Raw genomic sequence first — 25,835 nt, 5'->3', positions numbered from 1 at the left:
TAGATCCCTCGACGGTTATCTATTTCATCACGTTTGTCAGACAGCTAATCCAACCTTTGTTTACACGAATCAACTGCTTGACAGAAAAACATGAATTTACCGACATCTGCTTCATATGGGGATTGCCCACAATTCCGAGAGGGACTTTTGATGTGAAAACTCCAGAAAGTACGAAGAACCAGAGTGATAGTGCTAGCAAGCGCAAGAGACGTTCTAACATAACATTTAGCTGCATTGCATTATGATCTGCTGATGATGTAGCAGGTTATACATATGCTGCTGCAACATAGTTATTATGCAATACCCAGTCACCAGTGCTCTGATTAGTTTTCCCCATCTCTACAGCTCTATTTTCATGGAACAAATATGACATTTTGGAAAGATGACAGGTAAGAGGAACATACAAATTTACTTTTTCGTTTCATACTGAAGTCAAATTAGGAAGCCTTGTTGAAAAAGTTGCTATCAGCTGTACAACTTACATACACATGCCAGTAAAATAGATTTGATTACTCATTTGCCATGATGCAACTACTTTGACGACAACACTTCTGTAAAAGTTAGCATTTGGCTCGTAAACCAGTTCCCTGAGGCTTTGGGTCATGAAACACGCTTCAAATCTTTCCTGAGCAGCTTCCAGTAAATAAACAGACAGTGGAGTTCTGCCCACTTTGTTCTCATCTCTATGTCTTTCTCTCATGGTCACACCCTCCCTTCTCTCCCACAGATTCCAACATGTTGTCAGTGGAGAGATCACCACACTGCTGAGGGACAGTTGAGGAGGAGGGCAGCGGCGACTTGAGGACTTTTGCTCGACAAGAGATCGCTTCTGCGAGATATCACCACGGGATTTGTTAAATGATGGGATTAATGAAAGGCTTGAAAATAATGTTGGCACAGAGAGAGGAAAAATCATGCTGTTTTGTCAGGGCATGCATATTCACTCAAGTCGTAAACACAAAGTACAGCTAAGGCTGATGGGACATAATGTCATAACGTCATAATGTCATAACCAAAATTATGACAAAAGTTATGATGAATTTGGATCTGCTACATTAAAAGTTAGGGCATCACCAAAGTGATTACAAATCATCCTGATAGGAACATGAATATATATATATATATATATATATATTTATTGTACTTCTGTATTTCTTGTTGAGATGTTTTAGTATGGATCAAAGTAGGGGACTATTACACTCAATGTGAGTGGGGAAACATAGAAAGCCACACAGTATTCTGCTGTAAGCGTGATGACTAATCAATTACATATCTACATTTACATGTAAAAAGCATGATTCATTTGTGTGGGAAGTAATGCTGACATTTGAATGGATGGTGCATTGCCACAATCCACAATCCATACATGTATCTACAGATCATTGAAGGAAGGGATCACCCTCAAAACTACAAACATACAAATGACCACCAAATCTACACATTTGCAAAACATTCCTTTATTATAAATAAATCTCCTTTTTGTATAAAAACTGGCATGCTTCAACCATGGCATTTTACAGGTTCACAACCCAAGGCGACAACCCGGTTAGCCAAGACAGCAAGAGGAAACACACTCATCTCATTATGCAAGGGCGATCCATCAGACAACGGTGAGACAAGAATGAAAAAATCGTCACAACCACAAAAATACTCACAAGTAGAGAATAACAACAAACATGTTTGAGTCTCATAGATTTTCTCTGGCATTTCTCTTTTTAAATATCTTTTAAAATGTAATCTGTTAAATCTCTTTTCCAGCGCCACAGTTGCCCTTTTAGATATAATGTCTACATGGTTTCTGAGAGTTTTTTTTTTCTTTTTCTTTTAATGATTTTTTTTTTTTTGCGTGTAGATTTTAATAGTTACTCTGTCCATCAAAGTGTCATATGGTATGTCTCTTTTTTTGAATGTTGTCTCTTTTTTTTTTAAACGGGTAAGTTCATGGTAGGACCAATGAGGTGTGAGCAGGAAAGCAGGCACACTGACTGGCTGTTTATGTGGTCCCACCTCTCTGTGGTTTGATGCTGAACAATACAAAATGTCTCATGCTTGGATTCCATTGGGCGCTCAGTCTGTCCGCCGGTTCTTCTACCAATCGGCTGAGAACGACGGCTCCTCCTTTCGCTTGGCTCTGCCCCAAGACACCGACCCCTCTCCTATACAATCCCTTTCTTCATCCTCGGTGGTCCCTTCAAATGGCATGATTGCTGTAGCTGACATATGTCGTCTTAGTTGATGAAGCTGCGTGAATACGAAAATGGTGGACGATGGACAGGAGGAAAGAAGGCGATAACAAAATTGGGCAAAGATGAGGTCAAGAACAATGAAGAAAAAGAATGAGAAGAGAAGGGGAGAATGGAAGAGAAGGGACCGATTGGAGGTATGGAAGGAGGAAAGGAAAAGGAACATAAGAAAGAGCAGTTCAGAGCCGATTTTTGTCACAATGGTCACGTAACAATGTCACATCCACAGTCCACCTGAGTAGTTGGGGCTTTTTGTCAAACCCATTATGTCTTGTGTCCCCTCAGGCGCTCCATGGTAAATGTCAATGTTTTTGCAGCAACGTCAGGCCTCTAACTGCACCACTGTTATACTCTGATGCTTTCATACAACCCTTTTATTTTATTTTTTTCTTTATTTCACTTGTGCTTTGCCATCACACTGCTGGAATAATGGGAGAAAAAAAAATACATTTATCAAAGAAATGCATGTTAAGGCACTTGAGAAATGGCCAAAGCTTTTTGTTGATATTTTCCAAAGAGCACGGCTAAACTTGCTGTCTGCTCATCACTGTTGTATACATATGTTGTGACCACCTTGTTCAATTGCAATTGCATTGCTTGTAAAGTGAAGTATGAGAGGAGATGACTAAGCAGTTTAACTATTGGCTAAATGAATGAACTGTGACCCGCTTCCTTCACTGGTGCTAATAAAGTGCTGATGTGAAAACACAGGTCAGAAAGTGATTACCCTACATGCCCTATTCATGGAGTGCACAGAAACGCATGCACAGCACGGCTGAGACATACACATTTATGAGATTAGAGACACACACACACACACACACACACACACACACACACACACCAAAGGACACACTAATCAACACTTAACCAGACTAATAGACACTCAGACTAGAGCATGAGTGCACACATGCACACGAGCAGCTAATCATGCATGTGCATGCACTAAGACACACACGCACATGTCACTGTTGCAGCTGTTTTTGCCATGCAAAAAAAGTCAGGCAATATATTAATTTTCAAACTGAAATTAAACTTCTACTTGATTGGAGCAAAACTAAAAATCCTCCAGAAAATAGGGTTTGTTTGTTCGTATTGTGCTACTCCGTCATGACATGCAGTTAAGGAGAACATATGATGTGCTACCCACTTGTTGGCAGTATGATATTTGATTGAATAAAAGAGTAAATAACTCCATTGTATAGTTGTTATACTGCGTTATCATTTTTCCTATTCGCTAATACAGTTTCAACCTCTACGTGTATGTGTATTATTTTGTGTGTATGCTTTTGCGTTGATCTCTCAACATGTATTCAAGCATTATGTGGATTCATGTAATAAAACTGGAGCGGAAGATATCGTTTTTTTTAGTTTGTTGTATGTATAGGTATAAGACTCTGGTGTTCTCTTACTCACTGTTGGTCTCCATGCTCTCACACAGCTCAGTCTTCACCTCTCCGTTGGGCCGGTCTCCTCCCTTCTGGCTCAGTTTAGCCGACATGGTGGCAGCTGTCACAATTGCCTGTATCATCATGCATTCACATTCATAAATTCATTCACTGGAAATGAAGATTGTGTGGTACAAGATCTGGTTCCCCTCTTTAGTAGGGCTGCAACTGACAACTATTTTGCCGGAGACGTTGCCCCAAAGCGTCTTGCATCAAAGCATAGATCCAATCAATAACCAAATTGTTGGCAAATATTTTTGTAATCAATTTAATTTAATTTAATGGAATAGTTGTGGCAGCCTTAGTATTTAGTTCAATGTAATTCTACATAGTGAATCGTTAAATGTATTATCTTCATTTCATCAGCATGAATAATTTAAATATCGGTCAAAATATGACATTAAACCCATTGAGATAGGGAAAATATTACGAAAATGTAACATGTAAGACTGAAGTATTTCCCATGGCCTCACCTTGAAGCTGCGTTTCCGTTTGGGTACGTTCTGCTCGGGGTGGAAGAGGATGATGTAGACCTTGGGCATGTAGAGCATCCCCAGAGACACAGAGGCAGACAGGCTGAGAGAGATGGTCAGGGTGGTAGTTTGGATGTACATCTAGGAGGAGAGAGACACAGAGGGAGAGAGCAAGAGTCATTTATCACATTTCAAGTTGTCAGAGATAGTCTGTGTAATTGTCCAACTACAGACTGTGTCTGGTGAGGGAAAGAGTAGGAGGAAAGATAAGGGGGACGAAACAGGTAGCAGAAGATGGTCCAGCAAGGGCAGAATTAGCAGAACATTTGTGTAGTGACACCGACAATGACGCACTGGTGAATTTGCTTAATTGCCTGTGTGCTGCAGAGCTTGACTTTTTCTGTGTGAATGTGAAGTGATTCTTAGCATTTCTTCCGTAGGCTGAAACAGGCACATATTGTCCTGTATAGTCGACTAGATGTCTCCAGTGGAATGATTATGCAGTGGAATGAAGGAGAGATATGATGACTTGTAATATAGGCAGGAATTGTTATATAAACCCGACTACATTAAGACTATGACCTCATAGAATTCTGCCAAGTAAGTTGGACGGCAGTTATAATGAAACAAGAAGACAGTGAAGCAGACTGCAGAGGACTGGGCACTCGTCCTCAGGTCCTTAGTGAGTTTCAGAGAGTAGTTTGGAGGAGGAGAGACCTGACACAGCTGACAAGCTCTCAAGACATGAAGCCTATCGGGTGAGCACTGTCTGAGAATATAGAGGGAGGGAGACAGAAAAAGGGAGGGGTGAGATGGATGGATAGATGGATTTATACGAGAGAATAGTAGAAATGGAGGGACGAAGCCAGGAGGGGAAAGTAAAAGAGAGGCATGGCGAGAGAATGAAGAAAAGGATGAGAGGGACCCGTGGAGAGCAAGAGCAAGTGAGTAAGAGAGCAGGAGAGAAAGTGGAAACGTGGGTGCACATAGTGGTGCTTTGGGTAATGTTTGCTCCACCACTGTTGACAAACTCCCTTTATGTAGTAATGCTCAATAAAAAGTGATGCAACCACGTCATGAATCATTCATCAGTAAAATACATACATGGTACCTACATGCACATATATACATACAGTACATACATTAAATACACACTTGATAACTGCAACTATAGAGATTCCTGGCGCACTAAATAATACAGAGACCAAGCCGTTCAGGGCACAAAACTATCAGGGTGCACTTAGTTCTCTTTTTTTTATTTGCTCATTTAATTCAGAATTCATTGTAGCCTGTAAATGGTGTAAATATGCCTCGAGAATATGTTTTATTTTGCGAACACATTGTGCCATTTGTGAAAAATTGGAAATGGACGGAACCAAAAATAAGAAGAAATGGCCATGAGCTGCCCTGGTATGATTGTGTTTGACCAGACTATTATGTTCTCCAAAGGAAGCAGAGAACACTGGAAAATGATGCCGGCAGTCACACACGCTTTAGTCAAAGGTCTCTAATTTCTAAACCAAATCTGAACAGACCGCTTAACTCTGACCTCAACAAGAGCTTATTCGCAAATGTGATTAAATCACTCCACAAAGATATCATGGATCTAATCTTGCTCCTTTGAATGATACGCATTCATATGTCCGTACATATTAGATCTCAAAGCATTCCCAGAACTCTAAAGCTCTACCTTCAAACAGGCTTTTGATTACATCACTCCAAAAATATCCTCATTCAAAAAAATGACAATCATGTGAAAAATTGTGTTAAGAAAAAAGAGAGGAAGAGGAACAAAGGTGTCGATTGATAACAGAGTTGGTCGTAGCCAACGAAAAGGTGAAAACACACACACACACACACACACACACACACAGCGAGTGAGAGAAAGAGAGAGCCTGCAGCTCCCCTGCAGGCGCTGATGGCAGTTTACACTCACACTGTTGACTTTTGCCTCAACCACAGGAGACGCACAAGCACACAAAACGACGACGCGCTATTAGGGGACTGAATTTTGCAGTTGTTTGAGACTTACGACAAGAGCAAAGAAAGATCATGAGAACTCATTTGAATTGTACTGACACAGGGATCAGTGAGTGGCTGGAACAGGACGGAACAGATGGAGTGATTTCAGTAACAGAGACATGAATGAAACAAAAAAGACTTTGAAAACATTTGAGGAAGTCGATAAAAGAGAGAGTAAAAATGGAATAACCTACAGAAAAAGGGGATGACTAACAGTCAAAATAACAGGGAGAGAGAGAGAGAGTCCCTGAAGCTGTGAACCTAGCTCTTATCGAAACAGCAGCAAGGATGCTGATAGTCACTTCCATTACGTCTAGCCTTTGGACCAATGTTTTGGCTTCCAGCTGTTATTTACAAAAAGACACACGTACACACACTTACACACTACCACTGAGCACTGTCCTCCTCCACCTCGCTGTCTCCAGCTGATATCGGCTAAAATTGCTTGCATCGGAAGAGCGCCCTATTATCCCAAACGTTACACACAGAAAGCAGACGCTTAGCTACAGATGGCTGCATACGGTTTATTCCCTTAAGGTTTAAGACATTTACAGGCGGAGAATCTCTGGTCCGTGATAGGAAGAGATTCAGAAAGAGGAACAGAGGGATAGAGTGATGCCTGGTGCGCTTTTAACACCTGGGGAGAAAAGAGACGAGGATAAAGAGGATCAGGAGACAAAAGAGAAATAGAAGAACATCCTGTGGACAAATACGTGGCATAGTGTTGGGCTCACTTTTAGTCCTCAGGTTGAAGAAAGTGATGCTTTTGCTAAATTCTTGGACGTGTCGGTGAGTAATATTTCCCAAGTCGACTGTAGTTTCATTGTCCTCTCTAAGGCACTCATTACATTTTGTGTTGATGAAAAAAAGGACTGAGCTACGGATTTTTGTCTGCGGGAAACACCTTGTTATTCTTCAATTAGTGCTGAAAGGATAACTCCACTGTTGTTCCGCCCAGACCTTATCACAATGTTATGTGTGGAGCGTACAATCTCACCCCCCATCCCCCGGGGAAACCTTATCTCAAATTGAACATATTTGCAAAACATTATGTCGAGGTTCCATTCCACTCTCAGCATACTGTGATCACAAAAGATTGTTGGTCCCCTCAGACCCAGTGGGCCACGCACAGCCGAGAGCCCAAATAGGGTTCTCGTAAACGTAAAGGACTTTTCTCTCGGTCTGGATCTCGATTGAGCCCTGACTCATACATCATACTTGAACCCACTTTGATGATCCCACACTCAAACGGAGGTGGCTGAGATGTATCCAGGTGTCAGTGAGGCGCAAGCGTATTCAGTCAGCACATCTGTTGCAATTCGTTTTACTGCTCAATTCCTCATCACCTCTGAGCTACCGAATGCCAAAACCCATTATACATGCTTTTATATTCATTCTGCTATAATTGGTATGATAAAATGGCATGCTATGATTAGTTTCCCCAAAATAATCATGACGTATGCTATTGTTTGACAGTAAATCAAGGATAATGGAGCCAGAACAATATGAGCAAGCAGAATGCATTCTAACATAATGCTCATCACACTTTCTGAGAGGGGAACCCTTTAAAAGGAGCCCAGTCTGCGTCTGACCAGCGTCTGTAGGTGGACCTCCTGATGAAAGTGGGGGTTTCTCACAGGGTGAGTCCTGGTTACTCCAGCAGATGTGTTATGTTGGAGTTTTTCCCTCCTTTTACCACATTTCTTTGTCAAGTTTCACAATTGTTTCCCGCCTGGAGGTGGGTATGAGGGGTCAGCATTGCAGAGGCAGCAGAGGGGGAGAAAACAGGACTCAGAGGCCTGAGGTCAATACATTTTATCGCAGGGCACTATGAGTGGCATCTGCTCTGGCAGCTAATATTGCCACTTAATTCAAATGGCTAACACTGAATAGCTGTAAAAAAAATGTAATTCCTGGGAGAGATGGCTAAACCAAAGAGACAGGGAGCTTGATAGTTAAGTGTCGAGAAGGCAGTCTTCTCTTCACAGCTGATAGCCGAGGCGTGACAGCTACCGTTGAAGGCTATTCTGGGTTGGTTGGCTGTATTATCTAAATGACAAGGTGAAATAGAAAGAACAGCTTGAGAACACTACACTATGAGAAGCCAATTAACTGAATTAGGCCTATCTTCTGCAGACACTGCAATTTCCGCTCACTGATATGACATGTACACATTAAGTTAAGGCCTAAAACACATGTTGAATAAATGGAGAATGGCATGGATATGGTTTTTCTTCTTTGCACATTATGTGGACTCCTCATCTTCTGTAATCATCTTCCCAAAATACGAAGGGGCTAAGCATCTTTCAGCAACATTAGGGCATCTATAGTCAATGCCAAAAAATGACAGTGGTGTAACAATGGGATTTAATCACTGCTTTTAAAGCCACCTTGGAGGGAATGTATTGATTGAAACACCATGCAGCAAAATGCACTTCAATCAGTCTGAATAGTTGAAAGTGCACGCACAGGCGAGCGGGCCCTGATACAAATGTGAATCCGATTATGCACGGGTTGTGATAACAGAAACATACACACATATCCCAGCCTCTCACACTTGATGAACCACAGCATGCAGAATTTGAAGTCATTACACTACTTCTTTGATTGTTGCAAAACCTTTTATATGTACCACAGAGGGAGAAAAGAGATGGTGGAATCAAAGAGCTCCAGCCGGCAACTTGGCCAACAGCAGAGACAGGGGCCAATAGAAAGATGACGGGGACAGAGGGAGAGAGAGAGAGAGAATAATCAAACGGAATAAAGAAAGGAAGGCAAACATGGAATAAAAGAAAGGTTCGGGAGAACAATCCACAGTTGACAGGAAGTGGAAGTTGATGAGAGAGAGCGAGAGAGGTGAAATAAAGAGAAAAAGACAAAGTGATTAAAAGGCATTACAGATGGACAGTGAATGAAGCCCTTATTTCCACGGGCATGTTGCTTGTGATACGATGGAGAGTTTTCCCACGAGACACTTGAACGGAAGCTTGTACACGTTCAAATGAACAGTGCCACAAACTTCACTGATTGTGGTTGTATGTTGCCAAGTGGCTGAGTGGTTGCCTCTTATCACCAGGCAATTGCTGTGCACAGCGTGGCATTTTTTCTTTTTTGAAGTATCACCTGCTGAAGTAGTTAATTGTTGAGAAAAAAAGCCTGTATTTTAGAGTCAACCTCACTAGGATTAACTGCAACCTTTGACTGATATCCAGGTGGAGAGACAGGGACAGGTCTTATACGCCAGAGGAAGACGCTGGTAAAATCCTATTTTCACAACTCATGATCGACTGGAAGAAAGTGATTGATTGGATCTTCAGTCAAAAAGAAGTTTGCCCTTCACTCGGGCACTGTTGCATTAAGCTGAACTTGTGTTTAACTCTCTGGAGCCAATGAAATCTCTCGCCAGGCGTCACTCCGCTCTCCTTTTATCTCCCAGCCTATATTTTAAAATAAATGACTGCTGACTGTTTAGTTTCATGTCCCGAGTCAGCGGAGGGTCAGAAAGAAAAAAAAGAAAAAAGACAGTGATTGTTGATGTTGAAAAATATAGGGGTGAAAAAGCATTGTGCACGGCACATTTCATTCCCGGAGACGTCTCGCATCTTTCAGTCGCTCCATCCTTTACTTGTCATCCCCTCATCTCTGCCCTTATTTCCCATCCGTTTCTTTTTAATATACCTCCCTTATATATGATTTTAGTCTTTTGAAACTCTATCTGATTTTAACTCTTTGTCTCACCAACTTTACTCTGTCTCCCAATTATTCTTTTTTGTTTTTCTCTCCATCTCAGCATGTTGATAATGAGTGTCTGTGTCCTTGATAGGTGGCTGCCCTCACCGAACCTCCGAACCAGCAAAGTGACTTCACAGGCAGCCTGGGGCTCCTAAACTAACTTCACATTGCCATTTAGTGTAAAATAAACTGCTTTGTGTGTGTGTGTGTGTGTGTGTGTGTGTGTGTGTGTGTGTGTGTGTGTGTGTGTGTGTGTGTGTCTAACTCCCACCTCCTGTTTCTGTTCACGCACACCACGGAACCACTCATCATTTTAATCACCTGAGCCATGGGAGGGTGGGGAGATTTTATTTAGATTTATTTATTTATTAAAACAATGGGAGCGTGACCATACCAGTTCTTACCGCTTCTTTTTCGCCCCAGATTTTCAGAACTTCAAAGTGTTCTACAATAAAACACGAATCGCCATGCTAAGAATTGCATCAAATGTATCAAAAAACATTACTTGCAGGGGGGAATCATAAGTAAGTATCATTAAAGTGATTAATTAGGACGTTCTATTTGTAATCCTTTGAAGTAAAACATAATTAAAGTATCATATTTATCTCCCATAAAGAATATCAAAGAAGGATGAATATGAATCTAAAGAAGTGAGGACTGCTTTCAAAGCTCCTACTGTGGCAGTTATGATCATTTGGAAACCCTATTTCACGAAAAAAAAAAAAAAAAAGATTAACGGTGAAAGGAGTAGATGTTAGTTTTTTTAATTTGTGTGCATGTAAAAAGTTACTTAAAGAAAAAAATTGTTTTAGTGTCTCTTATGCTGCATTCACACTAAAAGCTTTGGCGCGAATGGCGCGTGGCGAAAAAATTGCCTCATTCGCACAAGTTGAAATTTTCCAACTCTTGCGAATATTTCACAACTGCTTTTGGTGTGAACGCAGCATTAATATGTTTTTCACTCAGAGTTTTTCACATGCATTTTTCACAGGATTCTGTGCCACAATATTTCAGAGTTGTGTCCCGCCGACTTATTTGGGCCCAAGCACAGTCACTGTTGTGCACAAGTGCATCATTATCGTCTATAAAACAGCACTTGGAGACATTTTTACTCCATCTAATCCATACTGGCCTAACTTCGGTATGTGTTTAAAAGAGTGCACAGGTTATTCCATAAAATAATGTTACATCTGTGTTTGCTCTGCTACAGCTTGTTAGTGGAGCCCGTATTGACTTGCAGATCTGGATGACGTCCGGCCAGTAGTCTCAAGTCAAACTCATTTTGAGTTGTGCATCAAGGTTTCATAGAATTAGGGCGGCCCCGTTGAGAACGCCGGCTCTCTCTTAACTAACTAACGTGACTGTGACCCCACTGTGCCAGTAGGAACAAGCTCAAATGGTGGCACCGGCACCTCGTATAGGCACTTCCTGTGGCACCTCTAGTTGCCACTAGTTGTTGTGACAAGCTGCTATGTTTTTGTGCTAGTTTTAGACTAGTTTTAGATAATGACATTTGTTTACAACAACCTTTTTTTATATATATTTACTGTAACAACAGTAAATATTTCTCTGATATTATTATGCTATTTTTTTAATTGGCCTTGCTTTTTAATCTTCTTAAGCATTACTACCAATGGGCTTCTAATGGGGCTCAGTGTCTCCCTCCAACACTCTCAACAGTACAGCGAACACAAATCACAACCTTGAGTTGCCCTGGTGAAAGAAATTGCCCGTACATAATATAACATCGCCTTGTTATGAATCATCTGATACAGTCTATGAAAGTGTATAGAGAGCTTGAATTATATGATATGTCCATGACCAACATTTTATGACAAACACTATTTACATAATCAATATTTAAATGGTTACCAGATTTGTCGTTGAACATTGATGTGTATATCTTCTGTAGCGTAGGTTTCCCTTCAAACCGGCAAAGGTAGGCGTTGGGCGCCCAGTCTCCACCCAGTCTTCAATATAAATGGTTAAATTATATTTGACCATTCCTAGATTGCCTCTTTGGCACCACCCTCTTTTCTCTGTCAGGGAGGGAAAGGGCTGTTCTGTGCTCTTAATTTTCCCTTTCTGTTACAAACTGTATTTATTTTCTTTTTATTTGCTCAAGAGGGACAATGCACAATGTACGTGTATTGGATGCCTTGTTAAAAATAATGATAAAGAACCTTGCAAATGAATGCAAAACGACTGACATCCTTAAACTGTGCATATGTGCATCTCACCAGAAGCCACAAATAGTGGCAGGCAGTTGCCAAAACATCTTCTGAATCTATCCTGCAGCGATGACAGCTGTGGCCACAAATACCTGCCACAGCGGCCTTCTAGACTTGAGCTAAACATTCAACCAGAAAACTATTGTTGTGCCTCAATGACTGTCTATGTATCACAATATAGCCTAATTAATAGACCTGTGTTTAAGATTTGACCAAGGTAGGTTGATTGACATTTTGATTACAGAGGTATTCAACTAATTCTTAACTGAAACCTAACCTATATTGTTAATACTTGTATTCTTAAGAGCACTTAATGATTTATGTTCAGCAAAAAATGACACAAGATTAGTTATGGAAAAAAAAATGTCATTATCAAACAAAAAAATGCAACAAATAAAGTGCTTAAACAGTAGCCCTTTAAAGCAAAACAATAGATCAACACATAAATAAAATAACAAAAAATTAGGTATTAGAAGGAGATCAAAGCTGGGAAGAACGCGCGCCTGGAACGCGCGTCTGGAACGAACGCGTCTGGAACGAACGCGTCTGGAACGAACGCGTCTGGAACGAACTCGCACCGCGGCACCTCCCTCCGGCACCGCGGCATGTGCCTCCAGCACTGTGGCAACTGAGCGGTGCCACAGGAAGTGCCTGTACAAGATGCCGGTGCCGCAATTTGAGCTTGCCCTCTCTCCACTGTGCACAGCTCCAGCCAATTAAAATACCCAGCAAGGAACAACATGGAGCATCGTCAGTCAGCAGGCTGCTTCCTAATTGTAGGGGGGAGGTGGGGCTGACCCTGTGAACAAATAAAAGGGGAGTAACTGTATGTATTACGGTATGCGATCTTGACAGAAATTGGGCTGGAAATTATACAAAGCTTTTTACCAGAGTAATACTCGTGTCGGACAACATAGTCCCAACCCTCTTTTGTAATTCTAATGAAACGAATGAATGAATCAAGGAAATACAATCATGGCAGTCTTTGGGTGACTTTGAGGTCTGATACTTTTCTTAATTATGTTTGTTAGAGTCCCGCAACTCCTCTAATTCAACCCTGTGAAAAGGAAATGTACATATTGTTGCCTTGACTGTTGCCTTCATGATACAGATATTCATTTTCAGGGAAATGCTGTATGTGTGAAGCCACATTGCCATGCTGATTATTGCTAATTGTGCACAAAAAAAGAAAAATGTTGCGGTGGTGATGGAAACACGCAGTGTTAATCGTTATTCTGCGGCCAACTATGAAACGAGCCAACAAAGGTCAATCTTTCCTGGACTAGACACACACACACACACACACACACACACACACACACACACACACACACACACACACACACACACACACACACACGAACACACACACAGAAAGATTGCACAGCTGCTACTGAAAAAAAAGAAAACATATAGTTATTTCAAATTTGGATATGTTTGGTTTGGGTACAACTACTATACTACAAACCAATCTACTCAGTGGCCAACGCTTAATGAGGGACAACATTAAAATGCTCCAACAATATGAAAGTTCAGTTAATTTGGAAGCACCGACTAGAATAACTCTCCGTCGACCAGATTTTTTTTTCCTGAATCCAAAATCATCTCGCCAAGTATTCCTTAACCATTGCCAGCAGCTGGATGCCAGGTTATTGCATCTGCACAGCAACAGCTTGAAGGGCAACAAACTTTGAATTTCTCTTGGGATTAGCAGCACTAATTAAATTGGGACATCTACTATGACTTCATTCATCAATTTACAATGTTTTTTTTTTTTAATTTTGCAGCATGATTGCCTTTTTATAGTGTATTTGCTTCACATACTTTACTGCTGGTTCTTTTAAAAGCACAATAAAACAATCAGAATACAAACATTGAATATCTTGGAAAGTTAACAGGCACTAAAAAGACTAGTGTCAACCCAACTATTTTATCAGCTTCAGTGGATGTTTTGCTTTGTTAGGCAGCCTGTCTTTCTACAGTCTGACAGCTGCAGTGGAGGTGGGGAAAAAAACAAACAGAATAAACAACAGCATATTTGATGTTTGTTATTTTAGTGCTGTTCCAGAGATGTGAGGTTTATGAAGATGACTGTTGCATTGGGCCTCGAAAGGGAAGTCATTTAGATCTTTGATGCATTCTGCTCTTATCTTGTCTCTATTCGTCCCTGGAGGAACATTTCTGAGTGTATGTACATGTAAGTGTACTAAATTTCTGCTTAAATATGTGTTTGTGAATGTAGAGCATGTGTGTGTATGCAGAGATGGTGTGTGTGTGTGTGTGTGTGTGTGTGTGTGTGTGTGTGTGTGTGTGGGAGGTCCCCCTTGGGCGTCCCTATATCCTTCAACATCTCACTGTTTGATGTCAGGATCTGACACTTGCTTTCGGTCTCCCCCCCCATTTTCCGCCAAACAACCAAATCCCACCAGCTCCCTGCAAAAGATTGGGAAACTCATTCCTTCAAAAGTGAATGAAAGTAGTTTTTCTGTACTCCCCGCACACACAGAGTCTGTTGCAGATAATGATGCCGCGGATCAGTAAACTCTGTCAGAATGAAAACGTCACGATGCTGGTCAGAAGTGACTGCTCTCTGTACAGCATGGCTACTGCAGGAGCTATGAGCTGTATCCTGGTATTTTACCTTTCCTGCCAAATTAAAGCTCTATGAATATATATTTTTTATTTCAACTCATAACAGGATAGTTTGCATTTGAAGTAGTTTCCATTTTTACTTGTTTTTATTGAATTATAATCCACTTTTCCCTACAACCTCAACCAAAGGTAGACTAATTTCCACAAACTGGATGAGCATTCTTTCATGTGAACATTTTCACATAATACAATTAACGATACAGGAATACTATATTTGTAATCTATGCAGATTAGGGATAGGGGTCATATATACAGTATTCACTTTCCCCTAAAGCATCCCATACATACTCTATTTGTCCATTTAAAAGTTTCACACTGGTTTCAATTATACCGTGTATGTTGCATCCAAAGCTGTGTACTGTGTAAATACAATGCTTTGTATAATACCTCCGGACATTTTACGATCACAATAATTACTGGAATTGAACCAATCTCAACATTATTGTCAACAGCTTGCAATGCTTTCTAATTCCCCCCCCCCCAAAATGTAACCAAATGGTTCAATTTTATGGTTTATTTTATAACTCATCATATATTTTGGAGTGGTCTGCCTGAGAGAAAATACACAACCTGGTTTAATTCAGGGCAATTTGCACCTTCAGGATGGATAAATTGTTATTGACGGTCAGCTGTTTTGTGTGCATATTATAGAAACTTGTTTTACTCTTACTGAAATAGTAGATACCATAGTTATGTGGATTGTTAAAAGCCCGACAGTTTGTCACACATTGTCAGGCTCACTTACCGTACTGACTCATTGCGAATGCTTCAGCAAATGTTGTGTTTAGGTTTATAGATTTCCTCCACGCTGACATAAACTGCAGCTGAATCATCCACTGGACAGTCAAATGGAAATAAAGTGAGCGTTACAACGAACCCTGCATTTGCATCTTCCCAAGACACGAGTGTGGCATCATGTTTGGGACAGCTGTGTGTGTATGCGCGCGGGACAGAGAGAGACACTTCTGATGTTTAACTGCTCATGACCCCAGAGCTTCGGCCATCTGTCCGATTCTAAAGCGATTCCGACATTTCTCTGTTTTCCCTCCACCCCTTGACCCGGCTTTCTTCATCGTTGTATCTCTCAGTGTTTCACTTCTACTCTCCCTTATTTCTGATATACATTCATCTCTCTCTCTGACATTAGCTTGCCTCTTTTCCTCCATCTTTAGTATTGGATGGTTGGGTAAACCCCAACCTCCCTTAACTCTCTCTGTCTAGTAGCTGTTGAGGTTGCTCTCACTCTGCACACCCACACTCTCTGATTCATTCTCTTTGCTACTATTTTGCCTTGTATGTTCCCTCTTGCTGCCTCCATCTTTCTCTTTTGCTTCACCCCCTTTCCTTCTTTTATCCTCCATCTCTCTTTTTTCTTGCCACCCTCTCAGTCCCCTCTTTCTCACCATGCCATTTTTTTTCATTCTGCCTCCCCGTCTCTCTCTTCCTCCTCAGATTAGTGTAGATTGATTACCGACGGTTACGGCCGGTAAGGATCTGGGCGGTCACTAGCTCTCCGCCGGGACCACAGTCACGGTCATAAATCTGTCTGAAGACGGTGAGCCGCAACACTGTGTGTGTGTGTGTGTGTGTGTGTGTGTGTGTGTGTGTGTGTGTGTGTGTGTGTGTGTGTGTGTGTGTGTGTGTGTGTGTGTGTGTGTGTGCTGAGGGGCAGACATGGATTTGTGAGGCAGGTACAGAAGATGTGTTCTCTATATACTCCTGAGGACCAATCACGGGGTGAGGAAAAAAAAAAGAGAGATGTGTTACTCAAAGTGAGGCTATTTGCCATTCTTCACTTCTTAAAGAGACTATTTTGAGGTTAGAACTCTCGGGTCTCGGGTCTCGTGTATGAGAGAGAGAGAGATGTGGAATGTCTCACAGAGATAAAGTGAATGGGAGGCCTCGAGAGACACAAAGTGTATCGGTCTGTATGAATGGCAGAAAGACTGTCCTTCTTTTTTCACATTGAAAAAAGAGAGATGACTGTTTCCACACTGGGCTTGGGCTGTACCGCATACCTCGTCGTTGCACCCAGTACCTACTCATGGAGACCAAGTTAGGATTGAAAAGAAAGAAAGAAAGGGAAAAAAAGACTTCCATTAATGTCCAATTTAAAGCAGAGCATCTCTTTTGGGTGGACAGGAGCGAAACTTCTGGCCAATCAGAGACGTAAAAGGGGTGCACCTCATCTCTGTCACTCAGCAGCTCCGCTCTTTGAGCATAACTAGCAAAATAAAAGAAATGGGAGAAAAAAAAAACTCCCTCAAATGTGTCTCTGTGCAAGCAACTGGTGCACATATAATGACACAATACCAAAAACGTGCTGTGAACAAAAAGACACACACACATTCACACAGTGAGTGGGTTTGTGGGTAGCAGCGGGGTGGTTGAGTCTTCCTCGGTTGGAAGCAGGAGATAACAAGCTGACCATATTTAAGACATCTGGAGAACAGGAGAGGTGGCTCACAGGGAGAGAGAACGAGGTAAAGAGAAAGAGGGAAGAAGAAAGAAAAGATGGTCGCCTGTCCGTGGTGTCAGGCAAAGGGATGATGAGGCAGACGCAGAGAGAGATAGCTGGAGAGAGGATGCACCCTGTGGTTAGGGTTTACAACAAGCGGAGAGAAGCAGAGGGAAGCACACACACACACACACACACACAACCTTTCCCATTCCTGCAGGGTGCGGCAGAAGCTGTTCGGAGCCAGCAGCCTCTGCATGGTAGCATGACCTATTTCAAAACAATACTTCCCTCGTTGGTGATGGTTGAGAATCCCTCTCTCTCCCTCTCCCTTGATTTATCGCTCACATTCTCATTCCTTGCCTCACTGTCCCTATCCCGCACAGAAACTTCCTCTTTATATTCTCGTCTCTACCTCTCTTTGTGCTTCTTCCTCCTCTCCGTCACTGCCCGCTGTGACTCAGAGCCGCGTTGAGTATTCAGAGGAGAGGAGTGTGGGGGACAGTACATGAGCAATGGAGAGGAATGAGAGCGTAAAGACGAGGAGAGAGCAGCAATACAAGGAGCATGTGAAAGGAGGTTATGGAAGGCATTGAACACATGTACGTACATGAGAGGGAACGAGAATCAAATGACAGTGAGTGGGCAGGGACAGAGGATGAAGAGGAGAACTCTGAACCACATGAAGTTACTCTAAATATGCATGTAGCAAGAGACAGTTGGGTCCATGTGTTACATACTATATGGTATATATTCAATACAGAAGCTGTGGAGGAATGTTGGATTTCTTTAGGTGGAAGGTTATACATTATGTCCCACTGTACCGTCTAGCAGACTCTATGGGCTTCACCTTCCTATGCTGCTCCTCTCTGACTACTTCGCTGAACTCACCGTACCACGCAGATGAATCCAGCCTTTTTCTTTCAGTCAATGCAGGCTTTTTACAACTTAAAAAAAAAGTGACCAAGGAAAAGGCAAGTATATGCCAGGTCATGTCCTCAATTGTTGAAAAAAAAGGAGCTCAACACTCATTTAAAAACAAAATACGTCAGCTGGTCTGCCTCAAAGTGAGTGAATTGTCCTCCATCCAAAACAGCCATGAAGCAAATGCCAGGAGTTGAGTTTTCATTAAAAACTAAATTATGACTCGTGTGTTACTGCATGCCAAATTAATCAGAGCTGACTTGGAAAGAGTAAAAGGTAATTTACCATGCGTCAGTCGATGTATCTGTTCAAACATATATGCAATCCAGCTGTCTGCAGCGTAACAGCGCAGTGTAACTCACACTATACATGGGCAACCACACCGTTTCAAGTCTATTTTATTCCCTTTGAAAGAGATTGCACTTTGTGCTCTGAACACTGATTACCTCCACAATACTGTGCCTGCACAGATCCTGTGAAAACGCTGATTGAGGGCCGAAGCTGTTGCTCTGCTAACCGCTGCTCTCACTGTGCAGGCTATGAAGACATTGTGCAACACCGTGAGATACGATTGACATGTCTGGAAAGTTTCTAGTAGGTGGACCCCTTTTTTCTTTCGTCAAAGGCACGGTTAAGCACTCCCACAGAGATGCATTCTACCACGAATACGCTTAAAAGAAAGCACTGAAGCACACCTGGCGGAGGCTGATGAAGCCTCAAAGAGCCAAGTCCTCATACAACATGCCGTTGGAAATGTCTTCCAAACCACGTGTTCGTCATCCCAAGCCCTGGTGTCATCAAAAAATCAACAGCTGCCATGAGCAGCTCGAGTACAGCCGGACATTTCTCGTGCTAAGTATCCAAGAGTGAGTGTCAGTAGTTGTGTTGCAGTATAGTGGAGTATAAATAGACGTTTTAAAAATGATATGACTTATTAGGCAGAGCGGGATGGCCATTGGATCGTAATGCGAGTCATGTTGTCATCGAACCTCCGACTAACTTCCTTGTTCCCCCTCGGCCCATTCGGAAACCAAGCCTATGCCCTCGGTAGAGCTCTCCTCATTAAAGCCCCATCAGCGAGTCACATCATTACCTGTTTATTCCTTTCACTCGTCTCTCTCCTCCCTCTCTTCTGCTCTCTCTGTTAGCCAGCCAGCTGCCACACACTCCAGAGGATATTCCAATTAGAAACAACATACACAGACACACAAATGTGCACTGGTGGATATTCCAATTAAATACAACACACCAGACAAACACACTCAAACGCCAATACACAAAAAGTCGCTGGTGGACATTCTAATTAGCTGAACGGCCCAACCAGTAAGACAGGACACAATGGCGTGTCAGATAGCATACACACACACACATGCATGCACACACACACACACACACACACACACACACACACACACACACACACACACACACACACACACACACACACACACACACACATACCTTTAAAAAGCCATATTACACACACAATTGACATTTAGAGTCACACATGTGCGTGAACTGACCCTAAAGAAACAATGTGACACACCAGCACCTACGAATGGTCACACATGTTCGCATATGCAAGGTTATGGACTCACACAACACACAACTTAAAGGTTAAATAAGCTTCCAGCTGAAGTCTGTGGAAACTAAATCAGTAATATATCCCTTATTATTATTGCTTTAAAAAAAAAAGTAAAATAAAACCTCACTGAGACACTAAACTCTCTGGCTTCTTGAATGAAAGTTAGCAAAAGAAAATAAAACACTGTGATGCTTCCAGCAAGAGGATGATTTCCCTGATGTGTGATTAGATCACTTTGATGTTTTTTGCCATGCGACAGAGGCAAGCGCCTTGACTGGGAAATGCGCTGAGACGCAAGGAAATGGAGAAATAAAAAATGGCCCGACTGAGAGACAATACCAGTTGTGTTGTATTGAGGGCGAGGAAGGGAAGACTTGAACATTCAATGGACACAAAGGTAGTTGGTGTTTATCTCGAGGAGGAGGATACAAGTGGACTGACATGTGAGATTGTGTAAAAAGACTCAAGGACACAATTAGTTTTGGAGCTGTGTTATGATTTGATTTCTTTCCAAAACAGCTTGAGGTTTGTGATTTGTATCACTACACTGTGTGTGTACATGTGAATGATACAGTGCTATCTGTCTGTTCACCACCATGCCTGATCCCTGCTTATCTGTTAACCATATGTGTGCACAAAGGTTTAGCACAGTGATGTACAGCCTGCGACATCTGCAATCAATGAGCTGCCTTGAATCTCAACGAGTGTATGAAAGGTTTTATTGCTAAAACTCAAATGAAGACGCAATGTCAAAGAAAAAGAATCAATAAATCGCATGCAAGTAAACACAATGGTTTTCTGTGTGTACTGTATTGTCATGAGTTCATGTGTGTATGCTTCCTAAACCCTCTCATTTTAAAATGATAAGATGACCTCTTATAGGCTGCCACACAATCGTTCAATCACTTACATACCTAAGTACTGGTCCTTAGCGATAGCTACAGTATTTGTATTTTTACAGCAGTATGTACGGGTCTTGGGTGAGTGTGCACCTCTATGTCTGTCTGTGGCTAATCTCACATTGTCTCATTCAAAGGAGCAAGATTGGATTCCCCCTCTTCTGCATCTGCAATACTGACCCCTCACATCCACCTCCAGGCGGGAAACCATTTTAAAACTTGACAAACAAATATGGTGAAGGAGGGAAAAACTGACACATTTGGTGGAGTGACCAGGACTCACCTTGTGGGAAAACCCTCAATTTCATCAGGAGGTTCATCAGACAACTCCACCTACAGACTGGGTCCCACAAAAGGTCTCCCCTCTCAGAAAGTGTGATGTGCATTATATGTGTTAGAATGCATTCTGCCTGCTCATATTGTTCTGGCTCCATTATCCTTGATCTACTGTCAAACAATAGCATAAGTCATGATTATTTTGGAGAAACTAACCGTAGCACTGCTGAGTACATCGCCGCCACTTGGCTGCTACTACACGGGCAGACAGCTCGGTGAGTTTAAATTTGTTTTGGTCCCATACGACGACTACGAGGCGATTGCCTGCATACATCAACGCTCGTCTTTGAGTTTGAATGAAATGTGTTTTCTGACGACTTGCAGCCCATTGGTGTCTAGACTGGTGGTAAGCCAGTTATAGTTTGTATTCCTTCAATCACACTTGTACCACAGTGGCTGTTACAGACACACACGAAATGGCTCTTTTTGTCTTTCACATTATTCTTTGACCCCTGAAATTAGTCTTGGGATTTAGAATAACATTAAATATGAAATAGAATACAATACACATGCGGATAATGAACTGTGCATCCATAATAAATCCATCATTCATTAGGCAGAGCTCAAACCTTGTAAAAACTGCTCCACAGACACAGGCACACACATTCACCTTATAAAAGTTGCATCATCTAGCCATCAATAATTGACTAAAAGAAGGAGGAATAAGCTCAGTACAGTACAAGCCTCTAAAAGCCTGGACCAAGGCATGGATCTAGTCAATCAGCCAGACAGAAAATCCTCTTGTACTCACTGGGGATTGTCAGGAGATGTTGGACTCTTAGTAGAGCTACAATTGAAAAAAACATATTTTTCAGTGCCAAGATAAGGAGTTTTGATCTCCAAAAAAGTCTGGTGTAGAGAGAGAGAGCAGACGTTTTGCAATAGCAATACATGCAAATGTATGACTCAAAAAGTGATTCCAAAACGTAATAATACTGCAGAAAGTGCTCAGGAGAGGTCCGTCAAGCTCACAGGAAGCCCATAAACCACACAGTCACAACCCGCCTGTCAGTGAATTGTCATTTTAAGAAAGTTATTTCACACACATATACATTAGTATCACACAGTAATCATCTATTTCCATTGCATCCTTCCCTATTAAGTCAAAACCTGCAACCACACATGCACAGCATTTCCCTCTGTAGTCATCTTTCCTGTAGATTGTGGTGTCTCAGAGAAAATTGCTTTAAATCCCAAACAGGTCATTTACTGGGTAATCCCACAGATAGACACACAGAGTAGTAGACACACACACACACACACGCCATGGTTTCTTCCTCTTTGCAGACTAAAGATGATGGGAATGGCATACATACATCTGCAATATACTCACACTCTCTGTAGACTGTAGTTCATAAAGAAAATGAAAAAAAGACAGCAGTTAAGATATGCAGGTTTAGTCGTGTATTTAGTAGCATTGGTATAAAACAATAAAAGAGAAACGCTAAAAAAAAAACATGGACACACTTACCCTTTCTGCGGACTGTGACGTGCCAAAGAAGATGGGTATGAAGGCCAGCCAGATGATGCAGGTGGTGTACATGGTAAATCCGATGGGCTTGGCCTCGTTGAAGGTTTCAGGCACGCCTCGCGTCTTGATGGCGTAGACCGTGCACGTCACCATCAGCAGGATGGAGTAGCCCAGGGAGCAGATGAGGGACAGGTCGGAGATGTCGCACTTGAGGACGCCGCGCGCCGACGTGGGATCCTGGGTCCGCTGCTCGCCGAAGTCCACGACGGTGTGGGGAGGGTCCACCGCGAACCAGACGAAGACCCCCAGCAGCTGAACTGAGATGAGTGAGAAGGTGATGACGAGCTGGGAGGCAGGTGAGATGAACCTGGGAAGGAAACGAATTGCTGATATAAGCGAGTGGTGCAGCAAGGGAGTAATGGTGCCAGAAATAAAGGTTTAATTGAGAGTGCGGCAAACCCATGCATGAAGGTTTGTGCTCAAGGAAATATCTGTGCTCGAACATGTGTTACTGCCGTATTAAAAGGATTAGAATCTCATGCATAATGTAATTTTCTATAAGATTAGATTGTTCTTCCAGTCTTTGGGCAATAAAATGTTTTACAAATACATTTTTAAACTCAAAAATCCTTGTTAGTCTTCGGAAAACAAGCCTGTTTTCATATTAAATAGGTCAAGACCTGCCAGTAGCAATATATGATATTCCGATACATGAAGCCATACAAACAACCATAAATCCCAAACAGTAAATGTTGGAGGTAGGTCAGGGAAAAGGTGATGATGCCATTTTAGGCAATAGCGAAGAACATGGTTAGTGAGGAGAAGCGCTCCATATATAACTGAATATAGGGAACGTGGTGATCATATGGGATGCTGGAGAGAGGAGAAAAATAAAACCCAACAAGAAAAGCTATATTTTCTTTGTAGTGAAGAAACAACTAGCTCCTTCCATCTCTCCGGCTCAAAGGATGCTTAGTGCCTGACTACCTGGAGGCGCAACACACTGCAGCCTGAAAAGAGCCTCAAAATCCTGCCTCAATCCCATCTCATGCTTACCTCATTTCTTTTCTTCATTTTTGTCTACTGTATTTACCGTTACTTTGCTCAATCGACCTTTACCTAGAATTTAGAAATCCTAATTAGCATTTAAAAAATGCACGAGTCTTAAGAGGACAATAACACTAACTTCCACATGGATAGTGCTGAATGAAAGACAGATGACCATCTAGGGCAGACGGACATGAACCTGAGCACTATTAAATACCACATTAACATTTTAGTCACTTGGTTGACGCTCTCTCCTAGAGTCACTCACACTGAGTGCAAACAGTACCATAGGTGAGTGTGAGTTCATGACTCTCATTAATAATGGATGAGAAATAAATGATGAATAATGATTCCAAGCAGCTCAGTAAGGAAGAAGTGGAGGAGTTCATGTGAATACACACACCTCCGAGTGCAAAGAAGAACACACTTACAGTGACCTGCAGTGCTACTACACTCATCGAAATCTACCTGCACTGGACACGCAGAGGGCAAACAGGTGTGTGTATTCTTCACCTGGGTGCTGTTACGGACTTCTGCCCTTGTTCAAAGATGCGGTGTATCCTGTTGGTCTTGGTGAGCAGCGCGGCGTAGCTGAAACACATCCCCAAACCCAGGAAAATCCTCCTGAAGGAACACACTCCCACATCCGGCGCCGCGATCATCAGGAAGGTTATGGCGTAGCACAGGAAGATTCCCGTGAGCAGCACGTAGCTCATCTCCCGGCCCGACGCGCGAACGATGGGCGTGTCGTTGTGCCGGACAAACGTGACGATGACGAAGGAGGTGGCGATGATCCCCAGCATGGAGATGAAGACGGGGATGACGGCCCAGGGGGAGTGCCACTCCAGCTTGATGATGGGGATGGGAACGCAGCCAGTGCGGTTGGCATCAGGCCGCATCTCATATGGACACAGCTCACAGCTGAACTCTGAAGCCTGGGGAGGGACAGTTGTGATCATGTAAATTCAAGATTATTTTGTGTCGGGTAATTAGATCTGTAGCGCCCACAGTGGATTCCTCATGTTTTCATCCAAACTCTCCACACAAATATGGTAAATCTGCAAATACAGTTGCTCCCAAATGCATGAGAATATACCTTAAATCACTAACACTAACATCTAACTCATTAATGAGAAAAATAACACACATTTCATACACTTTTGAACACTTGCCCTATGTTTCACTGTATTGATTTTGTCATGCTGCTATGTTATTTTCCAATCTACTAAAATCCCCAATCTACTGTAAATGTGTCAACAGATTATTGATGATACAGCAAATGCATACCTCTGAAAAATTTGTATTGATCGCCCGCTCAGAAAAGCATCACCAGCTGCTAATATGGTTGATATTTTCTTTTTCCTTTATTGCTTCCTGAACTGGGTAACTCTTATATATATATATAAATGCATATATATTCAAGTGCTCATGAATTCTACCAAATTGTCCCCAACCATGATATAATGAACATAAAGGGGCTCTTTATAATGTGTTATCCTTTTCCCTCAACTTAAATTATGTACTTCCATTTGCTATAATAACATCTGTGGGATTCTTCCTGCTTATATAAATCCAAAATGGGCCATCTAAGTGGCTTTCTTTTGGTTGACTGAGATGAGTTGGGAGAAAGAATCCTAACCCAGGGGGGCAAAACTCTACTGTAGAGTAAGAGTGAGCAGGCAGCAGCTGTCAGGGAGCAGATGCATGCGGAGACTAACGTGTCCATTATGTCAAAGTGCTGTCATTGCAAACAAATCTTGTAGTTGATTCCAACGAATGAAAACAGTTGTGGCTTTAGAAGCTCTGCCGAGGTTATGCATCTGGTAAAATTGTCAATTTTAATTGACAGATCAAGTTTACCTAAGTGAACCGGTGAGGCTGAGAGCTTTTAAGGCCATTTATATATCAGGGAAATTTTAAAGTAACAAGATGGACACAAAGTAAAGCGCTTACATTGATGCAAAAAGTCAATAACATTTTTTTTTTTTTTTTGATGTTTCTACAAAAACACTTTGCAAGTGATCACCAGAATGCATTAGAAGGAGGGACTACACTGTACTGTGGCTTGTTTGGTTTGATATTTTGAAATAGACAATTTCAACAGGACATGTTTTGTAAATATTTACTAAATCCTCAGTGATTGAGTGACAAAAGTGAATTATGTTTTAGATGTATTTTTCCGCCTGCAAGCTGTGAACCATGTAATGCAAGTATTCAGACAGCAGATGCTTTTTAATGGAAAGTCTCCTGAAAAAGAATCCCCACCAACAACAAAAAACCCACAAATGTTTCATCCATATACTCAGATACCATC

General features: G+C 41.9%; 1 protein-coding gene across 1 annotated transcript in view; it reads right to left on the bottom strand.

Moving 5' to 3' along the window:
- Window positions 1–2,191: 2,191 nt before the first annotated feature.
- Window positions 2,192–25,835, bottom strand: part of grm8a (glutamate receptor, metabotropic 8a) — a gene marked incomplete at both ends in the record, with an annotated part of 184,711 nt that continues 161,067 nt past the window's right edge. The window contains 5 exons of the mRNA XM_079235931.1: window positions 2,192–2,241; window positions 3,660–3,765; window positions 4,165–4,305; window positions 22,475–22,841; window positions 24,035–24,456. Coding sequence (XP_079092057.1) covers window positions 2,192–2,241; window positions 3,660–3,765; window positions 4,165–4,305; window positions 22,475–22,841; window positions 24,035–24,456 — 1,086 coding nt within the window. The remainder of the gene's footprint in view (window positions 2,242–3,659; window positions 3,766–4,164; window positions 4,306–22,474; window positions 22,842–24,034; window positions 24,457–25,835) is intronic.

The sequence above is a fragment of the Taurulus bubalis genome (genome assembly GCF_910589615.1).
Source record: "Taurulus bubalis genome assembly, chromosome: 20".
In the NCBI taxonomy this organism is placed as follows: Eukaryota; Metazoa; Chordata; class Actinopteri; order Perciformes; family Cottidae; genus Taurulus; species Taurulus bubalis.
This window is presented reverse-complemented; position numbering and strand designations above follow the sequence as displayed.